Raw genomic sequence first — 16,275 nt, forward strand, 5'->3', positions numbered from 1 at the left:
CAAAAACTTAAAATATCTTTTGGTGAATAAGATAAGATACTGATGACATAACCGGTTACAGAAAATGTGACTATAGAGAAAATATAATAGATTGAGTTGCCGATAACGTCATGAAAATACGGAGCAACAAATTTGGTTCTCGAACCGGTCATTAATAATTTATATTTTTAAAAACATTAATTATTTTATGATATAACAAAGACAAAGTAATCAATATCTATGACTTCATATTGCTTTGCACATCGGCAAAAATAAAAAATTATCTCTCAGACAAAAAAAAAGAAAAAAGGAAAAGATATCATCTTGCACGTTTTGGGGCTTGTAGCTATTTTGTCAACAAGCGATTTCCCATTTCCATCTCCTACCGCCACGTGTTACGATTCATGGTGATTCTGCACAACAGCTCGTTATTATATCACACCCCAATCCCATGATTATGGCATGGATTAACAAACCCGTAATTTGTCCCCAAGATCGTGGGCATTTCCTTTAATAACTATTTATGTTTGCCCCCACAATTTCCAATCCTATCCACTCCGCTAATAATAATGAGATCATAAATCAGAAAATAAAAAAGCCTAAAAATAGAAAATGAAGCCGGACAAGGTGGCTCTTTCTATCTCCTCTACTACATTCTCTCTCCCTCTCCTTCTCTGCTACAGTCCTAATTTCCCTGACGAAACTGCCCCTCCCCGGTCCTCTTCTCCCTCCAGATTCTTCTCCCATCGGTCAAAGATTCTCCGCGCTGATCAGACAAGCTTCCTCTCATTTTCTCTCATGGTAAAACTGGTGCTGACGGCGACGGCGACGAGGAGGAGCTGGTGAGGTGGAGATGGATTTGACTGAGGGCGTCGGAGAGAGCTCGTCGCCGCCGAGGAGCTTTGTGAGCTTCAATAACTACGATGTGAGGAACGACGTCTATAGCCGATTGGTGGAGAGCGGTCATCCTCTGGCTTTGACTCAACCGGACTTCCGTGACCAGTTGGACGCTCACTTCAATCGCTTGCCTGCTAGGTATCAAATTCCTAATTCCACGCTTCGATCAAACCTTTTCCTTGTTTTCGGTTGCGAAATTAGTTTTCGAATGCTTAAACTGTAAAGAAAGAAGTTCACAAATAACTTCAGGAGCTTCAAAATAGTTAAAGTGAGTATGATATGCATTCCGAGGAGCTTCGGAATAGTTTAGTGTTTTTGATTTTTTGAGCAGGGGGAGGTTTGTTGTTAGTTTTGTATTTCCGACTATATTACTGTACAAAGCTACTGAGCTACTGGTTTGACTAATGTAACTAGTATAAGAGTTTACATATGCTCTGTGTTTTATCACGGAATTAGCGGCGGATTCTGCCTGTTAATGAAATTGTTCCTTGGGCAGTTATGGGCTTGACGTAAACATGGACCGAGTCGAAGATGTTTTGCTGCATCAGAAGCTTCTTGCGTTGGCAAAGGATCCGGAGAAACGGCCTGTTTATCATGTCCGTTTCTTGGAGGTATTACCTACCGTCTGATTTAGTATCTTATGGGAGTTATGGCAATTTTGTTGTCAACTGGAATTTCTTTAGTTTCTGGTGCCAAGTATTAGTTTGTTTCCTGTTATGCAATAAAACAAGAGTATTAGCTTGTGTTGTGTAATGAAAACCAAGTTCTTAGATTGTCTGCATTGAATGGGGATGGAAATGGTATGTTTGATACATGTTTATTCTGGAGGGAACGATGGGTTAGCATATGTTTTATAAAAAATTTATATATATGGTAACCTGTTTTTGATTACATATTGATATTGGGCCATAGTGCCATACTTAATACTGCTTGCACAAGAATGTTAAACTTTGATTCCATGCAAAGTGAAACCCTAAGTTTATTTATTCCCTTATGCATGCTCACTTAGATTACTTTTTTCTCTTCGCTGTTACATGTTCCATCTTTTATGGTTCTTTTGTGTATTTCTCGTCAGAGCATCTCTACGGCGGGGACGGATGATGATGAGGATGAACAATTCACTACTAGTGTTTCAACCTCAAGGCTATCATGTAATGAAATCAATGAGGGATCTGCGCAACCACATGATAGGTATTACTTCGTGCAGTCTTTGTCTGGACACTGTTAGTTAGTTCCAATCCATATTTACTCGTTTAACTGTTCCGTTCTTGGATATTAATTTGTTGCTGTAATTTCTGTGTTTTTTTTTTCCTGGTTACTTCTCTGCGTAGAATTAGGAATTGTGCTGTTGACTTTGAACCTTGCTCTAGGCTCGGAGACCTAAATTTGGACGTTAAAAAGAATACTCAGGATGTTGATGAAAGAGATCTGCTGGAGAGATTTCCCAAAAGGTACTCAACATTTTTTTTTTGCTTTTTTTTTTCTTTTGGTTGCCAAACTTTCTGTTTCCCTGTAATTCTTAAAAGGCTAAAGACCAACTATTATTCATCAAGACAAGAATGTTCTTTTCATTAGAAAGGTTTTCCTTGTGATGCTTTAAATCATCTGTTTAATATTTTAGTACAGGATTACATTTCTGTATTCTTTTTGTCGTGTTGATATTTCTGATCGTTTGAAGAATACATTTTACAGAAGAGCAACTGATAATTCACAACAATGAATGTTTCCTATCCTCTAATATAACTTCAGATATCTTTAATTCATGGAACAAAGTTTATTATTCTGTCATGCATTTTCTTAAACATGCTTGTCCATATATTGTATAGAACTGTATACCACATCATCCATATATGCCTGTATACCATATACATATGCCTGCATACCATATATGTCCATATATGCCTGGTTGGACAGACAACATGTATCAAACATATTTTATTTTCTACCCCTGCTTGATTGATAAACATGATGTCCATATATGGTATATAACTATATATGCATAGTTTTGTATATTCATGTATGAAATTACATGACATAATTATTTGTCAAATACTAGCTAAGGGCTGATTGTTTGGTTTGTTGAGTTATTCTACAACAGCTCTGTATTTTAATTGTCCATGAATGTGCTTTAGAACTGAACTTTAGCCATATAATTAATAATGGCGTTACATTGACCATTGGTTGAATGATGCAGGCAAGATACATCGCGTATACTCACTCATGAAGTAATTTTTTCATCCATTGACAAGCCTAAGCTTCTTAGCCAGGTACTAGTCAGAGGCTTAAGTTATTTATTTGTTATATCTATATTAGCACCTAGGTTTTATGTATTTCGATTCAAAAACTTCAATCTGGCAGACTAGTCAATATTCGCTATGCTTGTATCAGTCAATGTAGGCAAGGAAATTGTTTGCCGTCTTAGCTGGATTGGGCCTGGGCCTCCTCTTTAATTGTGTGTACATAAAGTCCGTGTTATATTCCTTTTTTGCATCAGTAGCCCAAAGATGGATCTTTATAACATTGCATTATTTGAAAGGATTTCACTCTTTCTGTTCCACACATAGAATTTTCTTCAATGTCTCAAAAAAGGGAAAATTTAGTGATGTTATAGGCTTTTTTATATATCTCCTATCATTTTGTTGCTTCTTTACACATCAATTACATTGTCTCTACGAAGTAGTTCTAATGTAGCCCCAGTTTGGATAACAATAGAATTTGGAGGGGACGAAATGAAAAAAAAAAAATGGGATAAGACAGAGATACTGATGCAGGAATAATATCAGAGGATGAGTAATAACCAAGATTCAAGCAATGCTAATTTTTCATACATTTAAGTTCTTATATCCCCAATTGGGATATAAAATAGAATCTTGAGGGGAGGAAGTAGAAGGAGTGGGATAAGAAAGAGATAGGGATTCAGGAAGAAATATCAGAGGATGAGAGATAACCAAAATTCAGGCAATGATTTTGTCAATCCATTCTAGTCTGCGAATGATGATTACAATGCTCAAATTTAGAGAGCTCTAACTAAGATATAGTAAGACCCTGCATGATTAAAGTACAAAGATATCCGTACCCTAGACAATAATTGTAAACAGGATATGTCATATACATTCTCCTTTGGTGACAAAAATCCCGACTCTGTCTAATGAAGTAAGGTGATAACAGATGAAATAGATCGTGTTTGTGTTCAGTCGCATTGTCAAGACCAATGCCATGGAGCTGTTCAATAGTTGCTGGACTGAATATAAAAGTCAAATCAAATTGGAGACTATGCCCAAAAGAAGGTGGATTAATGAATTGCAGCATTGTTTACTTATGAATTCTGTAGGCTCTAATGTTTGTTATGTAGAGAGATGTGATCAGTAAATCTTTGAATGGGATAGACAGATTCTTGATTAGAGCAGCTTGCTCTAATAAAGCGAGACGGCTTTAGCGTAGGATAAGTCATATAGGTCCAAGAATAGGAATAGTCTAGTTGCCGATTTGGAAAATGGTCCAAATTCACAGCAATCTGGGCCAAAATGCTATTCATTTCTATTGGAACTAGTGAAACCTATATGTCAAAGTAGGACCAATTTCATCAAGTGGAAAATAATCAGAAGGAATAAGCATCAGAAAGAGATATCAGAAAAAGATATCTGCAGCATGAAGAATCAGAGGGAGCTATACTCAGGGTTAAAGCAGTGATTAACTCTCCATCATTTATTCAGTCCAATTGTGCAAATAACAATTACAATGCTCATAGTTGTAGAATCTTACGTAATTGTAAAATAGATGTACTCTAGATAATGATTACACATAAAATACATCAATATATTCCGTCCTGCGTCATCTTCCACTGGTGATAAGATTTCTGCTCAATTGACGTGAGGCTGGAACATTGTCATCTAGCCAACATCACAGGGGTGCTCAAGTTTAAGTGTTCCTTAATCGAGTAAACAAGTGAAGAAGTACGGAAAGTGTAGAAAAGAAGGTGGGTAGAAGACTTGCCACAACAGGTGTTGTCATATGACGTCCATAATTTCAAATTGCACAGTAGATGGGATCTGTGCAAGCATAGGATCAATAGTTTATTGGTCTGCAGTAGCTTGTTCAATTAAAGAGCGGCCGCTTGGTTAATAGTTAAGTGGACTTGGCTTGGCTAGACATAGGATGGGACCTGTAGACCCAGGAATGCTAAGTTAATTTAGCGATAGTGGAAAGCATCTGAGCCTTGATAATGCAGACAGCTTGGAAAATATATCGGTCATTTCTATGTGAAACAATTTTCTATAAGAATAGGCAGGAGGGAATGCTGTTTTTCACGTTTCCTGTACTATTTATTCTTGTGATCTGTACAGTTTCCATAACGGCGTTGCATTTTGGAAACTTTTTCATGAGTTTGTTACTTGTTGGGACATATAACGTTGTTTCCATGTGAAGGTATTTTATTTAGTGGCAAATTATGTACTTTTTCCTCTTCATAGTTATCTGTTCCCTTTCAAGTTTTAACTCAAAACCCTGAATATCGAAGATACTTTTAAGACTTTTGCATCAAGAGAGGCTCTCTATCTTTAATAAATCGTGGATGGAAGTCTCTCACACATGATTACTTTGTTTCAATATATAACCTCTGCGTTCTGCAAAACTTGGCAACTGATTTTTAGGGGTTGTAACACATTTACTTTCTCCTTTTTTTGTTTTTTGTTTCCTTTTTGTTATCTTCATAATGTATCTTACTCACCATCTGTCAGTCAAATTATATTTTTCTCATGTTGAGAATCTTAGAGAATTCCAGAGTTTCATTTCAAGAGCAAACATCTTCTAACAGATGTCCTTTTCCTCTAGCTTTCTGCGTTACTTTCAGATATAGGACTTAACATCCGTGAAGCACATGTCTTCTCGACCACTGATGGCTACTCCTTGGATGTATTTGTGGTGGATGGATGGCCTGTTGAGGTACTTTCTCACTATTTGATGTGTTTGTTGTCGTACAATGTCAGGCTTTTGTATCTTGAAGTTGTTTCATCTTCCTTTTGTTAATATAATCCTTGCTAAACATTGGTAATACATGTTTTCCCCGTGAGGGAAGAGTTCAATTTGGTTGGTTATGGTCTTTGTTGTACTTCTGTTGGCGTTATATGTACTGTAATGTATTTTGTGCTATGCTATTGTATGCATGCCAACCACTGTGAGCCAGTGTTTTTATCTGTCTTTGAAGTTGCATCTGCATGAAGTAGTTATAAAGGTTGTTCCATATGATAGAATTATCCGTAATATATTGTTATGAATTTTAAGTTATATAAAATCCGTTAGTTTAATCAAGCTGCAAATTATCCAAGGGAAACGTCTTTCTTATATATTAAGGGGCAGTGCGATTATATTTCTTTTATGACAGGGATCTGTGCTGAGTCCAAATGTTGCTGACTTTGCAATCTTGTGGTCAGGAAACAGATGGTTTAAATGAAGCTATGGAAAAAGCAGTTGCTAGAAGTGAGGTAAACTACGTCATATTGTAAACCTTCTGAATGTTGTTTGCTTTCTTTTTTCAAGTGTTTCATCTAGTGCTATATGAATTTTCTCTTTCTGCCAAAAAAAAAGTGGTTCATCTTGGTGAGTGGAGCACTGCTTATTGTACTCATTCTAAAATATGAAACAGCATACATTTTTTTATAGAGTTTATATCCTTCGGTTATTGTTTCCTCCAGACCTGATAACCAGTCCTCTTTTTTTGTACTTTACCCTTGTAACTTTAGGAATGTGTGGAGAGGAATGAGAGTATATAGGATTATAGGGTAATTATCAGAAGTCTGCTCTTGGTAGTACATTTTTGAAATATGGGATGATATTCTGAAACTTTTTATTTTATTTTTCGTTTTGGTGCTGCATCTATCTGTCCAGTAGTGTTGGAAGCAGCTGTTTCCCCTGCTTTTTAGAAATTGTTTATTCTCATATTCTGATCCCAGTAGAGCACTTCAATAGGTATCCAGTGTAATCTTCTGCTTGATGAAATTGATTATGAAAAAAGATTTAAATTTTCTTTTAAACATGTTATTCAATAATTTAGGGATCGTGGTCAAGATCTTCACATTCCCATTCAGCTGGAGAGAAAATGATTTTGGCACAAGAAAAACCTGGAAGCTGGGAAATAGACAGGAGACTGTTGAAGATAGGAGAAAGAATTGCATCTGGATCCTGTGGAGATTTGTAATATTGGTTTTATTGTTGGCAATATTTAGTTATTTTATATTTATGGTCTGTGCTGATCAACTTTAGCTCATCTTCATTCGCAGGCACCGTGGAATTTATCATGGTCAAGATGTTGCTGTTAAGATTCTACGATCTGAGCATTTAAATGCTGCTCTAGAGGATGAGTTTGCTCAAGAAGTGGCCATTCTAAGGTAAGTAATGCTGTTTTATGGTTATGCCGTTCTATCTTGATGTGCAATTCACATGAAATAGCAATTTCTAGTTTTAGTGTATTGATTTGTTCTTCCTCACTTGTAAACATTTACATATTTTTTCCTACTGGAAGGAACATGACAGTTTAAAAATTTAATTGTCCTAAATCTCATAAACTCTTGGTGGTTAGAGGAATAAATTCATATTTAGTGTCTCCCAAACATTGAGAAAACTGAAGCATGTCTTCGAATGTATTTTCAAGTCCAAGAGATACACATTCTTATTTTTTTCACTTCGATTTGTTTTGTTTTTAGTTTTAAGATTAGAGTTATAACTGTGTATATGCATTACAACACTTTCTTATGTCTTCAGTAGGTTGCCACATAAGTCTATCAACTTCTTAGAAATTACTTTCCCGGTTAGAGAAGAAAATTATTTCATTTATATTCATGTAAGATAAGATCTGAAATCAGTATGACCAGTGCAGGGTGAAATGTTTGAGATGAGGTATACTATGCGGCTTATCTGGATACCAATTTGCGTACCCAGTGAATAAAGACATAATTACAGCGTCCCTTTCACGTACCCAATTGATTCCTCAACCACCGTTGCCCAGCTTCCATGGGATTTTATCCAAGGGTAGAAAATAATGAGGTAGCTTCCATTGGAGTAAATTAATTTGTCTTATTATTCTCAACACTGGATTTACATCCAGGGGTAGTTCAGCAACGCTATGTACGGAATCAATTGAGTAGTTGAACTTAGACTATAGTTACATCTATACTTTGTTCGGAGGGAAGCCTTTTTAACAGATTGGGTATCCGAGAAAATTGTTCATGTTTTCTGCCTTTTTAATGACAGCAAAACAGATGGTTGGATAGCCTAGAGGATGGGTGTATGAATAGATCTGGTGTTGATGTATAGATAAATTTGGTTATTCATGCGATCTGTTATGATCCGACTATGCTAACAAACTTAGGACAAGATATGGATTTGAGCTGATCAGGTCCTGTTTTCTAAATTATATTATTTATTCTAAAGGCTAGTGTTATTAACACACCCTTTTGTGTTATTAACACACCCCATTTATAATGAGGGCATAAGATGAATGCAATAAAATATTATAATCGTTACTTAATATGAGTGAAACCGTGGATGTCAAAGGATTTAGTTATCAATAATCGATCAGACTGGATCCAATTTAGGCTGATTCAATCTGTTGACAGTCTATATACTATTGTTAGATAATTAATTATTCCATGACTGCATGTTACCCATAAAGGTTGCAAGTACTTGGAATTCACAATGGATATAATGTACGTCTCTTTGAGAACTGGATACAGTTCTGAATGCCTTCATATCGTAAGCTCCTATCTTTCTTGTGTGGCTGTATGTAGTTTTTCAGTCACTCTATTTTTAGCCAAATTGTCATGCTTATGGCTGTAAAGTCTGTTCAAATTAAATGGCAAATTGACATATTTTTCAACAGTAAATCTCTCACACAGTTGTATATACATATGATGTTGATAGCAAGTCAATTGTTGATTGCAGAGAGGTCCATCACAGAAATGTTGTGCGTTTTATTGGTGCATGCACGAAGTCTCCACATTTATGCATAGTGACAGGTACAGAGTTCCTCTAGTTGTTGTATCCAGTTTTCTAAATGTTGTTTTCCTTCACTTGGAGAGATCTTCAATAGAAATGCATTTGAGATTTGAGAAAAAGATAAACATAAGGTGTGAAACATATTTTCTTATTATTAGGTTTAGCCGTTTAGGTTTGTAATTTCCATAAATAAGGAGCAACAAAAAAAAAATTAAGTGAGAGAAGATGAGACATAAAATTTCACGATTAACCAAAGACAAATCAACCCAAAATAAATTTTTTAAGTCACCAAAAAGCAACCACTCTAGATACGGTACCAGCACTAGTCAAGTAAAGTTAATTCCAAGTATCATTCAAGTTGAACTATTTTTGTTGTATATCTTGTTTCAGCTAGTTAGCTGTTCGGATGTCATGCCTATTAGCCCTTCCCGACATGTCGATTACTAAGTCACTCATATAGCCTTTGGCCTCATGTTGCAAAGCATAAAACCTCATGGTGATTGAGCTTTTAGATAAACAGTTCCTGAACTCATATAGTATTCTTTCAGTCTTCTGCTCCAACAATTATTCTATTCAATCAATGGTTCTGGTAACGAAACCTTATGGTTCACTTGTCCTCGTCTGTGTAAAATTATTGAGTCAGTAGTTTGCATACTTCAATAAGAATGTAAACAAGTTCAGTGTGTGGTTTTAGGTTGGTGCTTTGTTATCAATTAGAAATCGCTTTGGTCACTGGATCAAGTTAATCACTACCAAGGCCAATTGCAGATTCTATTTGGTTTATTTATTCTGGACATGTTTATCTATGTTATGTTTGGTCGTTTATAGCTATTCCCTTCTTAGTTAAGTTAGAATGATACTAAGGCATGGGACAGATTCCAATACAGTCGACCTTTGAATTTAGGAGGCTTCCTACTTGACAGCAAGGTTAACTAGTTAAAAAGGAAATATAATATATCAGGCGGTATGTGTGTTAAAAAGGAAATATAATATAGGTGGTGTGTGCTTTAATCAAGTAGATTGTAGATTAATTGGGATAGAGTTTAAAGAAGTCAATAACTATGTTCTAGATGATTTTTAACTCATGTATTCTTTTTTGTTTTTCTTGGGTTTAGATCCAGGTATTATGAGTCTTTATAGTCTAAAGCAATTTTAATTGAAGGGTTCCTTGTGTTGGAACCAACTTCTCCCAAGTGGGCCTTAAGTTATCTGGCCTGTGTAGCTTTGTGTTATCCTCGGTATTTTAAAGGAGTTTCTTCCCAACAGTCCTTTTCAGATTTTGTTGCTTAAGCACACGGATAATGAAATTTAAATCGTGTGCGCTTGTTTTTGAAACTATGTGATGTTCCCGGCCTACCTGTTCTAAGTATATCGACTGACTCTTTGCAACGAACTATTGTAACTTGGTTAACTTTGAGAATAATCCATTCTTTTAATTTAATTATGGTAATGACCTCATGCATTGTTGCTGGCAGAGTACATGCCTGGTGGAAGTCTCTATGATTATTTGCACAAGAGTCGTAATGTCTTGAAGCTTTCTGAACTGCTAAAGTTTGCAATTCATGTGTGCAAAGGAATGGAGTATTTGCATCATAATGACATCATCCATAGGGATTTGAAGACAGCAAATCTGCTAATGGACAGTAACAAGGTAAGAATTCATAATGGTAGAGTTCTGCCACTTCACGGCTAGAATGATCTTCTGCAGTTCAACTATTTCAAGCAAAACAGAAAATAAAGCAGTTTAACTTCTAACCAAACCATAGTGCTATGAAGAAATGGAACCTGGTGACGTGCTTGGCACTGTTATAAACTTATAACCTTATAATGAAGTAGAAATTTGTTATTATCATCTGTAATTAATATGTTATAGCTGTTGGTTTTTCAGTTTTTCTTGAATTTTGGGAGAGAATATCTTGGTCAACTATTTCCACTGATACTGACATCCACTTTGTTTGAATCATTTTGTTGTCCTTTAATTTATGTTACTTTTAACCAAACAAAAAAGAAATAAGTTATCCAATATTTAATCCATGATAGGAACTATCTCAGCAGTAGCTTTCTATATTGGAGTCTTGGAAAATTAACGTTCTGACTGATGTGATTTATACTCCCATTTAAAATTTATTTTGTGAGCAATAAATTGAAAATTTGTGTAATCCATTCATCTTAAATATCGTAATATGTTTCCCATACATCTAATATCGTAATATTGTAATATGTTTCCCATATATCTGATTTGTCTAATTGTCTGTCATGTCTTCTCTAAGGAAAACGATACCAAAAAACTTTTTATCATTCAGCTCAGGATGAGAAAATGTTCTCCATTTTAAAAATAGTAACTTTTTGGAATTCTGTTAGGTTGTAAAGGTGGCCGATTTTGGTGTTGCTCGGTTCCAAACACAAGGGGGAGTAATGACTGCAGAGACTGGAACCTATAGATGGATGGCACCTGAGGTCTGATTCTACTAAATTTAAATGCTATTCTCAATCTTTAAATCTGTAAGATCTAAGAAAATTAGTATTATTGATGTTCCAAGTTTCAATCTCTCGACTTTCTGGTTTTGCATTAGTACATTGTACTGTTATTGCTTCAATAGGTAGCGAATGCCTATACTATTTTTTTTTTCCTTTTCATACATTTCAATGACTTTTGGTTTCATACATTTTGCAAGGTTATTAATCATCAACCATATGATCAGAAAGCAGATGTGTTCAGTTTTGCCATTGTACTTTGGGAGCTGGTCACAGCCAAAGTATGTGTTGCATATCACTCCTCTCTTTCTATGCGTGTCTGCAGGGGCAGCCACATGTTTAGGATATAGAGTAATTTAACCAGTAAATTTTGGTTTTGCAGGTTCCATATGATACAATGACTCCATTACAAGCTGCCTTGGGAGTTAGACAGGTTATGGTTAATCTGAATAGTTTTTTTGTTTATTTATACAAGGTGGTGACATACACATGTTTTAACATAAGTCATGGTTGAACTTTAGCATTTTCTCAGTGACAACTTCTTGACTTACGAACTTGATATGAATAGATGTCACATAAACATTTGACATGGTTATCCTTTCCTCTGTTTACCTCTCTTCCCTCTCTTTCTATACTTCATTTTATTTTGAAAATGATAATACTTGATGCACTTCATCGTCTTCATTTCCTCCGGCCAATAAAATACAAATAGGGGACCCACCATACACCCTCACAAGTGTTCTACCACCTAACACATCATGTGTTCTTCTGTCCAGAGAAAAGAGCTATCACGGATACAAACTATCTGAGAATCCCTTCTGTAAATAACTTCCACTTCAGACTTGTAGCATTCGGGAAATCAATAAGATGTGTTCTGCAGGTCCTCTTAATTCTACATATATGCATCAATTGGAGATTAGGAGTACCTGGTTTTCTATTTTGAACAATGTCCTCATGTGTTAGCTTTCCCCTTATTCAAAGCTGTTACATATGCTGCGATAACGACATAGGAAAGGGCTAGACAATAGAAGAATATCAGGTTTCTGTTGGTATTTGTTGATTTGCTGCTTGTATGCCTTAGGCATACATCAATCGCTAGTATGCCTTAGGCATACATCAATGGCTTTGAAAGTCTTGTTGGTGTAGAGAATGAGGATAATCCGTTGAATCATAAACTATATTACATGTTTTTCTTGCTAACATTGTTTTTCATTTTGTTTCTCAGGGTCTGAGACCTGAACTTCCTACTAACGCACACCCCAAACTGTTAGAATTAATGCAGAGATGTTGGGATGCAGTTCCTTCCAACCGGCCAGCTTTTTCTGACATAGCAGTAGAACTTGAGACCCTCGCACAAGAAGTCCAGGTAGGACTCTCCGTCTGATCTTCCTTTCTCAGGCCTCATTGTTCTATAACCTTCCTGAACTTAAAAGCTGGTTTGTTTCATGAAATCTCAGGGTAATTCAGAAGCTGCAAATGGCACGTGAGACTCAACTCTAAGATGTGTGCATCTCAAAAATTTTCTGGAATGTCCATCTTCTCTTTTTGCAACATTCCAACCGGCTCAATTTAGGCGTTTCGGAATTGGATTAGGACCTTGTTTTTTTGGCAGGTTTTTCAGATGAATATAGAGGTTATATTGTACGAGCAAAGAAAAGAGAAAGTAAGGTGTTTGAATATCGTTCTGGTCTGTTTTGAACTCTTTTAAGTATATTGTAAAAAAAAAAGTGCTTTTGAGTACGGAAATGTATACTTTTCCACTAGATATCATGTAAGAAAGTAACAGTTTGGTTAGATGGAAAGTTTGGTGTCAATGTAATCCCAACACGATGTGCAATTGTGTTGAATAGTTGTAAATTTACCTCTTTGTCTGTATATTTCATCTATCTAGTAATTTGGTATTTTCAGAAACTTGTGAGGCTGAAGTTGCATGTTCTACAGATGAAGTTTCAGTTTTCAACACATTTGCATACTATACACAACGAGAACCACCAGAACCTAGTCTCCTCCTTTGAGACATATCACATCTGTTTACAATGTCTCTTGAAACTCGAACATAACGAGTAAACTCCTTGTGGCAGCCATATCACACTTCACTATTTAATGCATCAACTTCAAAAGCCTAACCAATGGCCGTTATTGACTGGGATTGTACGTCGATGGGTTTTATCGAGAACCAAAATTGTCTTTAACATGTCCAGGAAGCTCACAGCTGGGAAGAAATTAAGAGTTAGCTGATCATTGCAGATGCATTGTTGCTAGCTTGTGCATTATATATGAGAGATCAATGCAATGCCAGAATGGTGGCGTTATATCCCAGTGTGTTGACGTGACTGCCAAATTGTCTCGTAGTTGGTGATGGGAATGAGATACACTATTTAAATGCCAGTTGTATTGAATCCAAATTTGAAGAATTGTAGTCATTTGTCTTCCATATATGAGATTATGAGGTGCTAGAGATGCAAACACACAAAGACTTGGCTAATATGACATTAATAATTCATTCTTGAAAATTACTCCCTCCATCACAACCGATTTTTCTTTTTCTTTTATCTTAAAATTTTTTAAGAAGTTCTAGTTGAGTGAGAAACCTGAAACACGAAGCCACCCAAATTTCTTCCAACATATTTAAGCCTAGTTTTCATAGTTCATGTCTTGAATCAGTTAAATGTCAAAAAGATGAACTGTTGGTAATATTTATCTTCTATCAAGTTCCTTTGGTGAAAGTCAACTAATTTCGGGCTGCTCTCTAATTAATCAACTGATTTTCCCGCTACAATACAAGCAAATGAAATGAGCTGCCCCCTTCGCCCTCTCTTGGAATATTATTTGTACTACCGAGCCTGGACTATATATACCTCCCCCATTAGGAGAAAATCACTCTTCTCCCCAGATAACAACGATTTTCTATCATCCATTGTGATTTCATCTTAAGTCGTACCTGCGTACACTTTCCATCACATAATCGTTTATGAAAGAATCTCATCTTAAATGGTACTTGAACTTTCTGTCAAATACCTTATTCGAAAATGAGCAAACATGTCATCATTTTGAGAAGTTGCTATATATGCAAGTCAAGAATAAACACTGTATTTTCAGTTAAATCTTATTGTTCATTTATAAATACTCAAATCTTCTTGTTTAGAAAGACAACAAAGGTGTGTTGATGTATTAACTCATACTAGAATTTTCTCTTGTTTTGGTGAAAAGATCAATGGGTAAAATTTGTTGCCTAATTAACCACTTGTTCCGAGTTCCGGATTTCTTGTTTGCGCTGTCCGGGAATCACGTACTCCCTTTTTACTTCATACTTCAGTACTTATCAATTAGTCCACCAATTCGGGTTGTTTCTAGTGTAATTTCAACCATTGACTAGAGCTTTAGCATCCAAATTCAAGCTAACAATAACAAAACTTGAATTTGACACTCCATATATGCATGTTTGGTGGAAAATACTTGGCCACTCGAGAACAGACTGTTGCCTGCCGACAATTTTTACTCAAATATTTCAAAATTCTTCATGGACAAACTAAAATGATGACAGAAAGTACCGTGGTAGTACAATTACCCGCATGAACGTAACACTCAATCATAGTGTCCCCCTCCTTTCCGGTGGTAAATAATTGACTCTTTTCCCTCAAAAGAATAATAGCTGTTAACTTTTCCCTTCAATGAAATCATTTGTTTATGAATAGGCTTTACGTACCTTCGTTTTTGAATTGTAGTTAATTTTGGCTTCACTGGAACATCGATCTAACCCAACAGAGAGAGAAACGTACAGTATTAGAATTCTCAACATAACTAGCTTGATATTGACCTTAAGAATTCTCAACAGTATTATACTCCGGCATCCCATGCTGAATAAGAAACCCTATTTCTGCGTTCAATTAATTATCAAACATGCGAGTATATAAAACTATGCGGCTCCCCGATTAATTTGTTTCTTGGTTCAATTATGGGAACAAAACTATGTCGCATCAAACTGGAATATAACTTCGTAATAGTCAATCTAGATGACTAGATCCACCCTGTAAGTCCATATATATCAATCCCAGCTGGATACCAGAAATATGAAAGTGCGACTACGACCATTAGTCATGAAACAACAAAACATGTCTTTCTTTTGGTTTGCCAATTCTAACACAATTAGAAAAACTTAATCATTTTGGAGATTGCCATAAAATACATGAGAACTAGCTAGCTGCACTGAATGTGGCTGAAATGTTGGTGATGATACAGTTTTTTTTAGAAGACACAAAAGTTTTGGTCCTTTGGCGTTTTCTTGTTAACATAACCAACATTCCAGCCACATTCATCATCTCTTATAAATATATTTTACAAAATATATATTTATATATGATTTTTTTGACAAAATATATATTTATATATGTCTTTTTTGTTTAATCGGAGAAACAAAATCATTTGTAAAGTCTCCTTTTACAGATGGGTTCACGTACACATTCATCATTGCAAATGGTATTGTTAATTAGCCGACATATAATTAGCCGATATATGTACGTAATCGAAATCAGAATAAGCTACCTGCTCCTCAAATTAAACTATAATTAAGTTTGTATTTTATGGTTTGGTAATAAAAAAGATAACAAGGTACAGAATACGACCTTTCAGAAGAGCGAGGAGCGAGGTTGTTTTGTTAGAATAGAACTTTTCCATGGATCGGTGGACACGAGGTCAGATCGACTTGCTAATTGTTTACTTATAGTTTTATATCAGACCATATGTACTATAATTAAGTCGATTATTGTTCTAGTTTATAATCAATGTATGTTATTATATGATGTCCGATTGATATTTGTAGAGGCATATGTGGTACGTGAGGTTTGGGGGAGTGAAGACTAGCTACGCTCAGCACATGAACATCACACGCATCACGGTCTGCCTTATTTTCCTTCAGAAATGAGTCAATGACCATGT

The 16,275-nt window shown here is 35.7% G+C and overlaps 1 protein-coding gene across 1 annotated transcript; it reads left to right on the forward strand.

The window, feature by feature from the left end:
* The first annotated feature begins 681 nt into the window (after positions 1 to 681).
* Positions 682 to 13,249, forward strand: LOC101303762 (serine/threonine-protein kinase HT1-like). Its single transcript, XM_004290495.1, has 16 exons — positions 682 to 1,014; positions 1,373 to 1,487; positions 1,952 to 2,067; positions 2,247 to 2,327; positions 3,071 to 3,143; positions 5,707 to 5,817; positions 6,306 to 6,356; positions 6,926 to 7,065; positions 7,152 to 7,259; positions 8,812 to 8,885; positions 10,341 to 10,516; positions 11,227 to 11,322; positions 11,541 to 11,621; positions 11,723 to 11,773; positions 12,566 to 12,706; positions 12,798 to 13,249. The coding sequence occupies exons 1-16, from the start codon at positions 833 to 835 to the stop codon at positions 12,825 to 12,827; spliced, it is 1,626 nt and encodes a 541-aa protein (XP_004290543.1). The 5' UTR covers positions 682 to 832; the 3' UTR covers positions 12,828 to 13,249.
* The last annotated feature ends 3,026 nt before the right edge of the window (positions 13,250 to 16,275 follow it).

This window comes from Fragaria vesca, linkage group LG2 (assembly GCF_000184155.1).
Source record: "Fragaria vesca subsp. vesca linkage group LG2, FraVesHawaii_1.0, whole genome shotgun sequence".
NCBI lineage: Eukaryota > Viridiplantae > Streptophyta > Magnoliopsida > Rosales > Rosaceae > Fragaria > Fragaria vesca.